General features: G+C 44.1%; 1 protein-coding gene across 2 annotated transcripts; it reads left to right on the forward strand.

Moving 5' to 3' along the window:
• On the forward strand, nt 1-15,005 carry paxip1 (PAX interacting (with transcription-activation domain) protein 1). 2 transcript variants are annotated; one of them, XM_078098896.1, is made up of 23 exons: nt 1-218; nt 1,159-1,293; nt 1,557-1,600; nt 1,788-1,851; nt 2,129-2,239; nt 2,345-2,420; nt 4,025-4,558; nt 5,266-5,369; nt 5,856-6,672; nt 7,317-7,411; nt 7,616-7,711; nt 8,259-8,396; nt 9,171-9,292; nt 9,518-9,702; nt 9,841-9,884; nt 10,373-10,440; nt 10,550-10,652; nt 10,895-11,063; nt 11,532-11,632; nt 12,428-12,562; nt 13,343-13,418; nt 14,421-14,480; nt 14,706-15,005. In XM_078098896.1, the coding sequence occupies exons 1-23, from the start codon at nt 138-140 to the stop codon at nt 14,720-14,722; spliced, it is 3,375 nt and encodes a 1,124-aa protein (XP_077955022.1). In that variant the 5' UTR covers nt 1-137; the 3' UTR covers nt 14,723-15,005. The 2 variants fall into 2 exon arrangements, with proteins under 2 accessions (XP_077955022.1, XP_040027547.2); XM_040171613.2 differs by lacking the exon at nt 14,706-15,005 and having other exon boundaries at nt 14,421-14,670.
• The last annotated feature ends 1,773 nt before the right edge of the window (nt 15,006-16,778 follow it).

Raw genomic sequence — 16,778 nt, forward strand, 5'->3', positions numbered from 1 at the left:
GCGCGCTGAGCGATTTGGCGCTAGAGTGTCTCCGGTTTACTGTACGCTCTCAACCAGCTGCCCCGACACAGCCACTTTACTCTTTCAGGTTCGGCCTGGGGGTTGAAGACGTATACTCATGACTTTTATTGACAATCATGTCTGAAGAGGAAAACAAGGTCTCCGAGGAACTTTTTAAAGATGTAAAATTCTACGTGGTCGGGGACATAGACCAAAAGGTAAGGCTCTGGACGTTAGCTTCTTGTAGCTAAATTGGTAGTTGCTAGCACCATTCAAAGTGCTGTAGGAGAAGCTAACTACTTAGCAAACCGGCTAACATGCTAAATAGAATACAGTGTGCTTGATCTTTGGCTAACACTAACGTGGCGTGGTTATCCATTCTCTATGCCTCGCCAACACGCGAGGCTGTGTGCAAACATCCGAGGTTGTTTGCTTTGAAGCTAACGTACCTAGCACTACGGTTACACTTTACAGCCCCTTAGCATTAGCCAGGAGTTTGGTAGTTGCAGATGGTAAGCTGCTAGCTTATTGCCTGCGGTTCAACGTTTGATGTCACGGGGTTCGCTGAGCCGGTAATACAAACGGCGTGTGTTAGCGTGCTTTTCCCTAAACCACAAACAGCTGAATGACCTCAGTACTTGTGCTGCACTGTTTTGATGGGGAGGGAAATAGTGTGAACAGGATTATGCGCGGTGTTATCAACCTGTGACTGTCAACCTCTTGCTGAATTGGGTGCCCCTTACTGCGCAGGCGCTAATGCCGCTTCACTCGTTGGTTCTGGGAACCTGTGGCACGGGGCCACACTTCCTGCCAAATAGTGAACCCCACCTCTTTCTCACTGTGTTTCCAGGCTGGGCTGATTATCATGATTAACCACCCTGATGCTAACGCGATGCCATAACATTAGAGTATTTCTTCTTTTTACATACAATGTCAACTTATTGAACAGTCTGGACTTCTTACGGTAATATTGTTGAAATGTGAATTGTCTAATGACTTCATTTTGAATTATTCATGTGGACTAAAGTTTGTACATTTGCATCATCTCGTGTATGCATTAATGTGAAGTTACATTACAGTGTGAAGCGCACTGGCGTGAGTGTTCCAGCTAGTCTGGACTGAAGTACAATTTGATTGACCCTTCATATGACATTCCAGGTTGTGCAGCTGCTGAAGGCAGGAAAAGGGAAGGAGGTGTCCTACAATGCTTTGGCCACTCACATCATTGCAGAGGACGGGGACAACCCCGAGGTGGGCGAGTCAAGAGAGGTTTTTGACCTGCCTGTTGTTAAAGTAAGGGCCGCACCATTTCTTTTCATTTTGGGCTAAAAGAGGTTCTGCAGCCAGTCTGCTTATTCTAGCATGAAGAACGCAAACAGGGATGACACATTTTCCAACATTACCATTAAGTATCCCTGCATTCAGATGGATGCATGTGTGAGGAGATAATTTAGTTAGTTTCCATGTTCTTGATGTCAAATAATAATATTAAAGCCACAACTGTAACTGAAAGAATTAGAAATCAAGCAATAACTTCTTTGTCTCATGTTTTTCAGCCGTCCTGGGTGATCCTCTCAGTGAGATGTGGAGACCTTTTACCGTATCCTCTCAGCATACGTCAAATGAATGGCATTTAAAAACATTAAAAAAGCAATAACAGTGCATATGTTAGCGGATTATTAATTACTAGAATGCAGAAATAAAAAAATGCCTTTCCTTAGGAAAGAATTGAAATGTCACAATAAGATTGGGATTTGGCTGTTTTTCCATAACCATGAGCTCCACAGAGTAACCGGGTTTTCCCCAGAATCAGGACAAATATTCTTTGGTGTGACCGCTTGTCTTCCCAGGGTAAGTGTGTGTGTGTGTGTGTGTGTGTGTGTGTGTGTGTGTGTGTGTGTGTGTGTGTGAGACTTGGATCAGAATAATCTGTTTTATTATTCTTAAATCAACATATCCTGACATTTGAGAGGTATACATACAGAATTATTCTGCATGGCTTCTACAACAGACGAAACATGCTAATGTGGCATTGTCCTAATGCATTTTGTACTCATGAAAGACAAAAACTAGTCCAGCATCTTAAGCTCATTATTGTGTGTATACTTTTGTGTGTTTCTGTACACAGCTTCCAGATGATCTCAACACTTTGTGGGCTTACATAACATTTTATGGTGGAGATTGTCAGCTTAACCTCAACAAGAAGGTCACCCACTTAGTAGTGAAGGAACCAAAGGGAGTAAGTGCATGTGTGAGCTTTGCCATTTGCCTACTGTGCATGTTGTATAATCTATGTCATCTTCATCATAATGTGCACTTCTAATGAAGCCCCCCGCCCCCCCAGGCCAAGTTTGAGTGTGCCCTGAAACACCTTGGCATTAAGATTGTCACTCTGGACTGGATAACGGATTCTGTCAAAGGTAATGGTATTTTTGCTGTAGCTAATGCATTTGGGCATTATTTTGGATTACTATATGATGTGCTGACTGACAGGATGTGTCTCCTTTACTTGCTGTTTCCCCTACCATTATATAGGGGGGTATACTAGAATACGGGTAGATGAATTCCAGCATTCAGATTGGTTGAGAGTGAGTCACAGTGTGTACTGTATTGAGCCATCCACTGCTGTACACCTGTTTACATTGACCTGAGTATTCCATATCAGTGCATACTCAAAATAAGTTCGATATTGCGCAAAGGTTAGTTGCCATTTCAGTCTTTAGCCAGGCGGCAATCGCCCCCCAAAAAAAGAACAGGAATGCAAAAATATTGCATTTACGGTATTGCAATCTTTCACATTCAGTTTAGGGCACCTTTCAGCCAAAGAGAACAGTTCAGGTGGACGTCAGGAGCAATGTGAATGAATGAGATGGTGCGAGATCTAGCAATGTTTTCAGACGACGCACACATTAATATCGATCTCCTAGCTAATCCTCAACAAACTTCTGGTGCTAGGCTTACAAACGTCATGTTGCTGTTTGTCTGTTGCATAGCAACAGTCACACGTACAGCGACTATTTTCTCTAGATTACCTAAACTAAAACTTTTTTTTGCCGAAAGACTATTTATAATGTCGCTGATAACCGTATTATAAACGCAATAAGGTACTTGGGGCACTACTTTATCGTCAATGATGTTTCTGTTCAAGGGTTTGCCTAACACCCTTGAACTGTAACATTATTGATGATAAAGTAGTGCCTCAAGTACCTTTATTGCTTAAATATATCGGCTCATTGTAGCTCTTAACTGAAACGTACATGTATCATCAGAACTATAAGGAGGTGTTTAATTTTCTTCTAGTTAGAATGTCAACATTTCACATGGCCCTATTTACTGACTGAATCGCCTAAAAGTCCATTTACCAGCTTTTTTGAGTCTGTCCAGTCATCTTGTGTAATTTGGCAAACGCATCATTGACAAAAAGCAGCAGTTGAAGCAGCAGCCCCCAACCGCTATTTGGTACTGGAAAGAGTAACTAGCGTTGTCGTGATATTCACAGGCCACATCTTACGGGCCAAAAGCAGCTGCTGCACCATTGTTGCTTTTAAAAGAGTTGCCATGCTTGAAGATCATCACTTGCTGTAGATGGTAAATGACAGTGATCTCCCATTATCCCCACATGGGACCGTCTAAATTTTATACACGTTTTCTTTTCGTGCCGTTGGTATCATATTCTTTTGTCATATTAACCGCCACACCTTGAAGACCAGTCCATGAAAAACCGTCTTACCTAAAAGTTGGGGACTGCTTTGTTAAAGTATTTTTCACTAGTTACAACCTGTTCAGTACATATGGCAGAAATGATTCCAATACTGAGAGTAGAAAGGAGAACAGTAATAAAAAAAGGTCCCCCCCAGAAGTTTCACATTTTAACGTAGTTTATCTCGGCTCCATTTGGCAGAGGCTGCTGTTAGGCTTACGCTTTGTATTTGTGCACACCAGCATTAATGGTGGTATGCACAAAGTATTTCATCAACGGATCCAAAAACACTTTTACATATTGCCTTTTATCCACCTTTTACAGACAAAAGCAGGAAAGATGAAGTGCTCTATCACCCCAGACTCACGTATGTGGAGCCTGAAGAGGAGGAGGAGGAGGAGAGCGAAGCAGGGTCATATGACCAGCGTTCTCACTCAGATGGCAGCTACAGTCCCCGGCGGGCCCGTCTCTCCAGCGGCGGATCGTCAGGCGAAGAGTCCAGCCCCCGCCGACGGCCAGGACCCAAAAAGCTCAACTCTGTCTCCCCTCATTCTCCCCGCAAGCCTGAGCGCCGCAGCGAGCGCATGTTCGACGACTCCGACGACGACTCCTCCACAGAGAAGGAGGGCACCAACCTCAACTGGACGCCGGCTGAAGTCGTCACGCCGAACCCTCCCATTGCGACCGGCACAGCCAGGCGGCGAGGTGGACCCCCCAGCACCAAAGAACCGGTGTCCTCGGCAGGCAGTGGCCTGATCGACCTGTGTGCCATTGTGCCTCCGGTTCCTGGCAGCGGAGGATCCGTCCCCCCGGAGGCTCGCCCTGCTGCCGCTGCCATCAGTCACACCCCTCAGCAAGGTCGGTAGTCTCATTCGCACTATGCTCCCCGGTTTGAGAAAAGCTTCAGTGGAAATGCCAAGTATCCAAAGCATTAGTGCAACACAAAACGAGCTTTGGCTATTTGCATGCCAGTTTGTTTGTCTGTAGCATCTCAGAGACAGGAAATCATAAATGCTGTCCTGATTTGATATTTATTAGATATTAGAAGAGCAGGACTTAATGCCTTTTCTGGTTTCTTTAAACGGTTTATTTGGTGTGAGATTTGAAATTACACACAAAGAATACAATGTTTATGATGATGGTTGCTCTTTCTGGCAAAAGCGTCCGTTGCGTTAGTTTTCACGATTGCTTGAAGAAAACTACAAAAAAAACCTAATTTCCTTTTTTCAGCCAACATTGTTTCAGTTTTAGTTGCCATGTTTGGAGCTATTCACTATAGTAATGTCTGCCCTTCTCTCCGATACAAAAGGACCCCATGGCAGAGTCCGCAGGGTTCATTTGGCCCCATTATGACCCAGAGAAAGCAGACCTCTGTGGCTCATATCTCCAGATGTTGTTTCCTGTCGGCATTTTATTTTTTTAAATATATCTAACATCTCTGTTGTGTAGCTGAAGTAGTTGTACATGCCAACTGCCACAGCACACCGATCTCTCCCGAACGTGTTTTAACACTGTATCCTTTTAATGAAGGTTTCACTTCTTTCTTATTTAAATAATATCAACAGTTCCAGAGGGCATCCCCGGGTGGAGCCCAGCTGCCAGAACCCTACGCAACATCACCAACAACTCTGACATGCCGCCAGCCAATCGACCGGCCAACGTAGCACATGTAAGAACCAACATTCTCCCCACAAACCCAGAGCACCATGGCCTGTAGGGATAGATATCGTTCCAATTGCTTCCATACGAGTACCGTTATCCATAATGCTCATTGATTCAGTTCCTCATCAACACACTTATTGGGTTTTTTTGAGGAAAAATAGATAATTGATTAAAAAAGGTCAACATTGCTTTAATATTCCTGTGTCAATAAAGTCTTTCTTGAATGGCAACAGCAGAACTAATTAAAGAACTCACTATTGCTAATGTCATAAAGTCTTGGTCACAATAGCTTCAAGTAAATGGACGTCTGGGACGGTGTGTGTGCGTGCATGCATGTACAGACCTGCCCTTCTAATATAATGATAGGGGAGACACTGCTAATATTGTTCCAAGTAGTACTGAAAACCGACCAGGGGTCAACAACACCGACATCATGTATGGCAGAGCCGGCTCCAAGTGTTCACTTCTTTATCCTTGTCCTCTTCTGTTGCAGATCATCCAGAATATGACATCAAATCAGACCAAGCCATTGGAGCAGCAGACCAACCAGAGCCAAGCTGCGACCCCCAACAGTACCAACCCTCTCATGTTCAACCAGTCCAAACTGACCAGCCAGCCACTCACAGCAGAGCAACAGCAACAGTTATTGCAACAGTCCCATCAGGCTGCCCAGCAACAGCATCAACAGTCACCACAGCAACCGCAACATCCCTTGATGCACCTCCAGCAGCAGCAGCAGCAGCAGCAGCAGCATCAGATGATGCAGCTACATCATCAACAACAGTCTCCAGTCGCACAACAAGGATTTGCACCATTGCCCCAACAACAACAACAGTTTCTGCAACAACAGCAGCAAAGGCACCAACAGCAAATGTTTTTGCAGCAGCAACAACAACAACAACAACAGCAACAACAACATGCTTTCCCCCAGCAGCAGCTACGGCCCCAGACGCTTTTGCGACCTGGTTTACAACAGTTGCAGCAGCAACAGGCGCTGCAACAACAGCTCCAGCAATTCCAACAGCAGCAACGCATGCAGATGTTGCAGCAGCAGCAGCAGCAGCAACAGCAGCAGCAGAATCAACAGCAGTTGCACCAACAGCATCTACAACAGCAGCAGCAGCAGCAGCATTTCCTCCAGCAGCAGCACATGCAGCAGATGCAGCAGCAGCACCTGCAGAATCAGCAGCAGCAGGTTCTGCAGCATCAGAACCAGCAGGTCCTGCAGCAGCAGCCAACTACGCTGCAGCCTCAGCTCCAGCAACCTCCTTACGTCTCACAGCTGTTTGGACACGAGCCAGGACAAGAGAGTGAGTACACCTAAAGTTGGGGGTAGATTGCCATGACTTGGTCGATTGAAAAGTAGCTTGTGAGTCTTAAAAGGTGTGGGCACCCCTGGTCTACGACATTCTGCCTTCTGTACTTTTGTTCTTGAGTCTTACCATTATTATTATTATTATTATTATTATCTATATTTTTTATTTGTGTAAGAACAAAACTGATGATATTGTATATACTATTGTAGCTTGCAACAGCCTAAAATCACAATTGTGCTTTTACTTATTGTATGTAATAGCCGACATTTGGTGTGACGCTGCACGGCTTATTTCCATCCTGCAGACATCTCTGCAACGGTTCTTGCATTGTTTGAAAAACCCTTTTCACCACAAGTGAAGAGGAAAAAGATGAATTCTTATTATGTAACGGACACTTTCATAGACCCCTATTTGCCAATAAGAAGTGTGTGCGGGCGCGCTTTGGGGTGTAACTCCGCCTTGCTTCCAAGAATTATAAACGCGGGACGATGAATTAAGATAAATAACATTTCACAAAAGAACAATTTATAGACCTGTTCCATAGGAAAGGGAACCTTAATGGACTTGTGTTATGACCTGGTGCTATATAGAAAATAAAAGTAAACAATTAATCTGACAGTCCTCCTCTTGATTCTCAGTTCCACAGGATGGCTTCCTGCTGGGCTGTGTCTTTGCTATTGCTGACTACCCAGAACAGATGGCGGACAAACAACTCCTGGCCACATGGAAGAGGGTGAGACAGTCCCTCAGTCACACAAAAAAGAACTATGGGGATAAACGGCTTCTGATATCCATGCTTATATAATGATAAAAGGTGTGATATGCCAGTCATTAAGATGTTGATATTCAACATGTGTTTGAAAAATACATATATGGTGCTGAGCAGAAAAGATTGAGAAGATGTTGTGAATAAGATGTTTCCAAACCCCTCTCTCAGGTCATCCAGGCGTGTGGAGGGGCTGTTGACCCCACCCTGACCAGCCGCTGTACACACCTTCTCTGTGAGAGTCAAGTCAGCACCATGTATGTACAGGTAAGAACTTGTGCAATCAGAACATATACAAGAAGTTGCCACTATACATTTTAACACCATTGCAAACTCTCAGGAATCCAAATTAGAGAAAAGAAAAACAGCACTGTGAAAAGAATACTGTGAAAACACAGTATGGAGAATATGTGAGGTACAAAGCCAACGGTCGACGGGGGGGCCGGCGTTTGAGACCCCTGCATTAACGCAACATGTCCTTCTTCCTAAAAATCCACAACCATCTCCACTCTGTTCAGAACTTGACGATCGGAGTCAAGTGTCTCCTGCAAGTCACCATATGATTCCTATGGCACCTGTTGACCGATGAGAGCAGTCAGGCTGCTGTTAGAAGCTTGACAGATAGATGACTGGAGGTGCAGCTGTTTCTGTACAGATAGCAAGAGAAGAAGGGAAAGAGTCAGGCACCATGGAGGAAAAAGGGAGAGGTGAAAAACTAAACCTGCTGACAGGAGAAGGGACTGAACCTCTGAAGGTTGAATTACTAAGTCTAAAAACTTTCTCATTGTTGTTGTTGTGTTGTTTTCTCTACTAGGCACTGCGCGAGGGGAAGCGCTGCGTTACAGCCCACTGGCTCAACACAATACTGAAGAGGAGGAGGATGGTTCCTCCTCATCGGACCTTACATCTACCCTTCGCCTTCCCTCTTGGAGCCAAACCGTGCTCTCAACACGTACGTCTAATGCCCACAGAATTCCACTTCGGTTTACTCATTTGGAAATCTCGCCATTGACCCAGCATTTAACCTCGTCCCAATATGAATAAGAAGGAGATTTCAACAAGTATTATCCGTCTTGTGAATTTCTTGGATTAAATTCAGGGGGATTTTCCTAACCACACAACATGTAATGTCTGAAAAGAAAACAATTCCTGTCAACTCGGGGTAATCTGAATATTTTCTCCTAAAAAGGTCCAGCATATTTAAACTCCCTCTTGTTTTTAGCCAGCGCCTACCTGAGGCTGATGAAGCTAGTAAAACTACACTAGAAAGAGCAGCTGTCCCCAAGCTGGACCCACTCCAGTCCAGTCCAACACTTCAACAACAATTCTGTCCAATGTGTGCAGGATTCTTGGATGCACTTCTCATGAACTGCCGCTTTGTTTACATTGTAAACTAATCTTAAAACTCAATTCAGTGTTTCCCCTACCATTATGAGGTATGACCTCTGCCTTAAAATTGGACAAAATATAAAAAACAGCAAGCTGACTCCCACACAATCTTAAGTATTTTATTTATTCTCACCCGACTCAAAGGGGGGGAAGCAAATCACGTTTGGGAAATATGTCAAGCTTATGTAATTAGGAGAGAATCCGGTCAATTTTCAACCGCGCCCCGGTGTGGACCACTGAGCTACACAACATTCCTCTCAACGTTCTTACAGACACAGCATTATATTATCCTCCTGATCTGTTTTTGACGTGTGCCTGTGGTCTCTGTCGCTCACAGATCATATCAGTGACGGGTTTTGTGGACGCTGACCGGGATGACCTGAAGTTGATGGCCTACCTGGCTGGTGCCAGATACACAGGATATCTGTGTCGCAGCAACACCGTCCTAATCTGTAAAGAGTAAGATTTTGCGGTCATATATTTGTACCTGTAGCAGAAGATGGGCACCTGGGTCTTACTGTTGTGATCAAATCCAGTTCTCAGGGATACTGTACTGACTCGCATGAATCCTGGAGACCATAAAAAAACTGTTGTGTATCAATTGTATGCGTGCCCCCCCAGCCATGTTGGCCTGTGGAGGGCCAGGTACCGTGCTGATGTGACCCTCCGCTGATCTCTCTTCAGACCCAGTGGGCTTAAATATGAGAAGGCCAAGGAGTGGAAGATCCCATGTGTGAATGCCCAGTGGCTGTGTGATGTACTACTGGGGAACTTTGAAGCACTGCGACAGATACAGCACAGCAGATTCTCAAACTACACACACCTTGAACCTCTGGTGCCTAACCCACAGCTGGTCCAGAACCTGCTGGGTATGTACATTTCTACGTGCTGTAATCTCAATGAATGAAAAGGGCTTAAGCTTGGTATTGATTATTATCTGTAACATATATGTACGTTAGTCTCAGTTGGAGTTGTCAAATGGTGTGTCTTTTTGTTTCTCGCTGTAGCTGCTTGGAGATCCCCCATCAAAGTGTCTCCTGAAGCCTTGGCGGTGAGTTTCTGTACCCCTGTTTCAGCTACTTTTGTTTAAGTTGTTTGAGTAGTTGCTGTACCTACATACAAACGGTGATCTTCCTGCCCTGGTTCTGGTGCTCTTTGTAATTGCGTTTTCACCTGCTGCTAAGGGGCGGCTGTAGCGGCCTAATACATAATCTTGGCTAGGGTTGGGCGGCATGGCCAAAAATTCATGTTATGGTATTTTCAGATTTTTCAAAACCAAAAACCTCCAAACAGACACAGCTCCTCTGCTGGGCACAAGTTGTGTTGGTGCATCTCTGATCTCTCGTTGTTCCTTCTTTTATCACTCACTTTATCAAAGTAGAGGTGGCAAAATGCATGCTGAACCGTTAGGGGCAATCCGTACAGATCACAGATCAGCTGTCCTCCGTTATGTGGACTGCGATATAAGACACGAAACCAGAAATGATATATGCTGCACTGCTTGTGTTCGCTCATCTGTTCTGATTGTGTGGTTTTTAGAGTCTGCAGCTGCTCCAGAAGCAGAAGATAACAGACTCCACCAACCAGCCTGCAAGCAAGAAGGCCAGGTCAGTACAGCAGACCTGGGAAAAGAGTTGCATCCACGTCACGTCTCATAATTTTGTGGGTTACGGTAATATTGTGTGTGTGTGTGTGTGTTTGTGTGTGTGCGCACAGACTGGAGGAGATCCAGTCCCCCAATAAGAAACTTCCTCCAGAGTCCACTCCCAGAATCATGTTCACAGGCTTTGAGCCTGCACAAGTACAGCAGTACACAAAGGTAAAGTCCGCTCATCACTCAAGTGTTCCATGATCTGCCCTTTCGTCGGCTTTAGACTTCTCAAAACAATTTAAACCTGTCAAGCCAGCTTCTAATCCCCATCAAGTACGTTAATAACGTAAACGACTTTCTGTCTGTAAACCATATCCGTTTCTTTCTAACATAAGCTTCTCCACGGTCTCCTGCTGCTCCATGTTCTCAGTATTTGACAGTGTCTGTTCTCATCTCTTCCTCCATTTCAGAGGTTACAAGCTTTAGGGGGAGAAATAGCAGACAGCAGTCAGAAAGTCACTCACCTGGTGGCTACTAAGGTGACTCGCACCATTAAGTTCCTCACTACCATGTCTGTGGTCAAACACATCGTCAGCCCAGAGTGGCTGGAGGAGAGCTGGAGGAGCCAGAAATTTGTGGGTATGTGTTGCTTTTCTGTGTGTGAGTGTGTGTCTCCCTTTATCCTAATGAATAGAATATAATATTCCATACAGCAGCGATCTAGCCCAGTGGTCCCCAACCTTTTTTACCTCACGGACCGGTTTCATGTCAGACAATATTTCGCAGACGGGTCGAGAAGGTCCGACGGGGGGTGGGTGCAGTAGTCGCACGCTCTGTGTTCGCTGGCCGTGCACGGTAAAAGGACAAGAAAAACGCCTGGTGCCGCGTGTGGTCAGAGGGACGAGCACACATAATTAGGAGAAAATCTGGTCAATTTTCAAAATAAAACATTTTTCAGAAGAAAAAAAATATATATAAGCTTTCTGTGGTGCGGCCCGGTACCAAACGGCCCACGGACCGGTACCGGTCCGCGGCCCGGTGGTTGGGGACCACTGATCTAGCTGATGTGTGTGTGTGTGTGTGTGTGTGTGTGTGTGTGTGTTGCAGATGAGCAAGGCTTCACTCTGAGGGATGCAGAAGCAGAAGTGTTGTTTAGCTTCAGCTTGGAGGAGTCACTGAAGAGGGCCCACAGTGCACCGCTCTTCAAGGTTAGATGACAAGCTTCACACTCACACAAGTTCCCTCTGAAACCTGATGGATGGAATGATTGTTCTCACTGGTTGAAAGACTAGAAAGACATAACACTAGGGATCGGTATCGTTGTGTTCTTTTCTGATACTGGTGCTAAACTGATACTACGACATATGACATTAAAAGTTTATTTTTATTGCCAAGGCAAATTCCTTCTCAAATTGTACAATATATTAACTGTTTAAACAATACTATAAATCTAAAACACATGGCTTCAAATATTCATCATTTAATTTGAGATGTTTGCTCATTGGGCAGGAACTAAAGGTATAACATATATTGAAAAGCCTTTACGTTAGATTGACGCTCCTTGTTTGTCTCGATTTACTGACGTCATGATTGCAGCAAGTGCAACACAGAAGAACAGAGAACGTATGGTTTCATGGTTTTATTTTTCATATTTAGTTAACACTTTCCCAGGTAAAATAAAGACAAAACAAAATAATTAAGCGATCTCCTGTCATTCAAATGAAATCCCTGTATATGCAACTCAATTACAGCTTAATGACAAACACAGAAGGAGCGCCGCTACACCCTCGGTTTACAACTTTGGGGGGCGGGACCGGCCATCGGGGGGTGAGGGGGCATAGTTATTGCGGACGCACGCTCCGTGTCTCCTGGTAGCAGCGTGTGCCAATATGGCACTAGTTCTCTGTACCCCACCCTACATAAAACGTTGGTGAAATGTCTGATGGAGGTAATTTAGTTCCGGTCTATTTGTTTGTCTTTTTGTGTGATGGATGATGATGTAGGGGAAGTACTTCTTTCTAACCCCGGGGATCTGCCCCAGCCTCAGCACCATGAAGCCCATCCTTGAGAGCGCTGGGGGGAAGCTGCTGGCCAAACAGCCCTCCTACAGAAAGATCATGGAGCATAAACAGAACAAGGTCCAAACACAATGCACCTGCTGTCCAAAGTCTTTTTAATAAGCAACAGAATTAGGTTGGTCCAAACACAGCTACAAGGTTCCAATGGTTGCTGAAATACCAAAGTCCTCACAGCTGGCAGGTGATGTTATTTAGGTGATTTTATTTAAGATGCAATGTGTAATTCAGCATTGGCCCTCTACTGATGAGTCAACACTATTACATTTTACAGTTATGAAATAAAAAGCCAACTAACAGCAGTGAAACAATACATGAATTGAAACCAAGCAGCTGCAACTCTAAGAACCAAATTGCACTGCTACCTTCTAATCTCCTGAGTGTACATCACTGGGGATTTGATCCCGGGGGACAGCAGAGCCTCTGCTGCTCTCGTTCAACTGGTTAGACCCAGTCGCCTGCCTCAATGCTAATTGTGACACACAGACTCATGAAAGTCTGTGATGACACTAGAAATATCATCTTTGTTAGAGGCTAGATGTTTAGGAAAAACTAGGGTTGGAATGTTCCCGTCAAGTTACCGAACACAATGAAGCTACGTTGTAAAGGTGAAGCGTGGAAATCGGCGTGTCGGCACCACTCCACGTCAACAACTCACCTCATTTACATTGGTTCTTTTTCCTTGATTAATCACTGTGGCCACTTTGAAATATTAGTGTTTATACAGATTTTTTTTTTTAAAAACAGCACAACCTAAAATGCATCTGATTATTTTACAAAAGTTAGAATTTAATTTTGATAATTTCTTTTCTAAGTTCTAACTTCATGTTGGACTCCTTGCAGAATCTTCCGGAGATCATCTTAATTTCCTGTGACAATGACCTCCACCTTTGTAGAGAATACTTCTTGAAAAACATTGGTAAGGGACACACACACACACACACATCTCCTCCTGTCGTGAGTTGTGAGTATTATCTACGCTTATGCTGCAAACAAACCAATCAACGGATCATTTGTGATCATTCGCTTCAACCGCAATCGATGCGCCCGGGAGGAGGAGGGGCTTATCTCCATGGGAGCCGTTGTCAACGTGAGCCATTTCTTTATGCCACCAACGAAGAACAACCGCTGCTTTGTACATGTTGGGGGAAGTCCCAGATATTGGAAAGTGAGAGTTTCCCATAAAGAGATGGGAGGGGATCCGTACGGTGCGCCGAATTATGTACTCCGCGGTACGTACAGAAACCGCCATGGAAGCGCGCCTCCCTCCTCAAAGATGACATTGAAACTTTACATTCCAGCAATTGTTAAACTCTTCGCTGCGTAAAAATTATTGGCATCAGGATCATTTCAAACACTCATAGCATTAGCAGTGGGAATATCGCAGGAGGTCCATTCAAGTGTGCGTTTAAATGCTCACAATTGTGGGCGGAGAAAGGTGCTGATTACCCAATTGTAGGTCTTGTAAATACAACGTCAGCGGAAGTATCACAGCAAGCCACGTTTGCAAATGTACGTGCATGAGGCCCTCTGTCTTTTTTCCTGATTCACCAACAAGTTCATTTTGGGGGGGTTTGCGTTGCTGGTGTCTACCAGTATCTACTGTGTGCATGCAGCATTAGAAGACTAATGTCCTATACCGTAAGAATCAGGATCCGGATCCGTATGGCAGAAATAAATCCTATAAAAATCTTTAACTGTGTATATACTTACTCTGGTGTGTATCTTTGCTGTGTATCTTTACTCTACTGTGTATCTTTGCTACACTGTGTATGTGACTATTTGTGTAGCTCTTATCAGCCTTGCAAACATACTCCATAAAAGATTACAGAGCAGCATTTCACTTCTTTGTACAAATATCTGTGTAACGAACTTTTAGAGCATGTGCTGATGTGTCCTTCATTTTGTCTCTGTTGTTCAGATGTCCACAATGCTGAGTTCATCCTGACAGGAGTTCTCACCCAGAAACTCGACTATGACTCATATCCTTTACAGCGGTGGCAGGTCCGGACAGATGGCTTCTTTTAGCCATCATGTTACACAGCTTCCACGACCCACTGTACTTACTTAATGGTCAAACAGTAGAACGGATTGTATACAGTTTTTTTTCTTTGCTCATTAAATGATAATGTTAACCCTAACCCTTTATTTGGATTATTACTATATCCTGTGGTATTTCTAATAGTAAGTTTCCTTGACAGTCACACATATAAATTCACTTGATAATAATGGTGATGATGAAGAAGAGGAGTGGAGGAGAAACCCATCGGGAAGCCACCTGTGTACAGTGCAGCCACACTGACTTTTCTATGTTTTTATTTCAGTGCATAGATCTAGTCATTTTGTAGCTTTTGGTTAGCCTGTTTGAGAATAAATAAATGGATGTTATTTTTCTGATATGAATGTATAAATTATGGAGGATTTTAACTTTTTGGGTTGTTGTTGGAATAGAATGTGTAAAGGCTTGTACACTGCTTTTTGGAATAAAAACTATGTTTGGGAAAAATTCAGGATATTTATTGTCATGTGTACAGTTAAACAGGTTACTCTGTACAATGAAATTGTTATTTTGCTGGGTCCTCCTTCCACAAAGCTAGAGATGTCAAAACAAAACCATAGAAAATAGTTTTTTATATATATATATTAGACGCACTAAAGAGCACAATGTATAAATATGTGCATGCGTTAGGCATGCGCTAAAGTGCACCATTGCACGTGCGTGCGCATAGCAGGGCTGTTGTCAGTGGGGGGGGGGGTCTCGTGATCGAGCTGTTCATAAGCCTGGGTCGATGTCAATGTTCTCTTTGGTCTTGTCTCTGTTCAAGGAGACATTATTTGACACCAGGGCACAAGTTCCTCCACCTCTCTTCTGTATGCTGCCGCAGCTCCACCAGTGATCATTCCAATGGCCCTGATATATATTGGGGAGTTTTTTCTTTGCCGATGTGAGGGTTTCGGGACAGAGGATGTCGTATGTGTACAGACTGTAAAGTCCTCTGAGGCAAATTTGTAATTTGCGATTTTGGGCTATACAAAATAAAATGAATTGAATTGAATTGATATCAGCAAACTTGATGATATTGGTGTTTTCCTGGGAGGCCACACAGTCGTACGTGAAGAGGGTCTACAGCAGGGGACTTAGTACACAGCCCTGGGGGGTCCCTCTGCTCACAGTTCTCGTGCTGGAGGTGCGACGGATTGGGGTCTGCCTGAGTGGAGGTTCAGCACACAGTTGCAGAGGGCTGGTGTCAGACCCAGAGTTTTACTTTAGGACCAAACGTTCTCTTTTTAGCCTTGTGAGTGTGCTCAGCCCGAGAAGTGAGAATCCTCAGGAATTGACCACAAACAGATCAATCAATCAACTCGTAGATTCAAGCTCAAAGGAAAGGGGCAAGTTTAAGAACAAAAGCTGTGTCTCCTACATGTGAGGGTTTGGAAGCGTTCTTGGAGGTATTCCTCACAGATTTAAGCAGATAATTCCTCATAGATTTGATTTAATTACCTGGTAATGAGGGTCTGGGGTAGTTACTGGTGAATTTCTAATTGCTGGCTGTCAGACAGATAGCCTCGGGTCATGTGTGGGTGGGGGTGCAGCGTCGCCTGTGGTGCTGCCCTCAAAACTAGCAGACTGAATTAGACGCAGTCTGAGCCAAGGTCATGTGCTACATATGGGATGTGAAGTGTGAAAGCTAGTCGGCGTGTACTTCCACGCAAGAGTAGTTCTCTTTAGTGTAAACATTTTATGGGGGTCAAACAGAACCAAAACTCTGCAGCCTTCCAGTGAGGTTGACACCGACCAAACAAGTAGTAGCTTTACAACCCTTTCTGTTGACACTTATGAGTGATTAGTTTTTAACATTTTTTTTATTTGATCTACTGATAAGTGATGAAATTGTGGAGAACTAGAACTAAGCCTCCTTCCTCCATGGCACAGTTGGTGTTTCTTTCCAGTCACATCTAGTTGGAGTTATCACTTGAGCTAACAGTATTAGACAGAGCTCGTGGGGGCACTGGCTGGTCAGGCAAAGTGTCCATGAGTTAGTCGTTGTCATAGTTTTTCTCAGTCGCTTTGGTACATTTCTCAGATTAGAATTGAAATTTTCAAAACTATCTTTCTATCTATCGTTTTCTAAATCTGTCCTAAATTGGTAAATTGCTCTCAAGTGAAGCTTGACTTTTTCTAACCAAGGTGCCTCTCATGTACCATCAAATGGCAAGTGTGTGTATATATATATAGAGGGAGCGCAACACAATGTTGCAATGTCTGACAATGGAAGGA

Source organism: Gasterosteus aculeatus, chromosome 3 (genome assembly GCF_964276395.1).
Source record: "Gasterosteus aculeatus chromosome 3, fGasAcu3.hap1.1, whole genome shotgun sequence".
In the NCBI taxonomy this organism is placed as follows: domain Eukaryota; kingdom Metazoa; phylum Chordata; class Actinopteri; order Perciformes; family Gasterosteidae; genus Gasterosteus; species Gasterosteus aculeatus.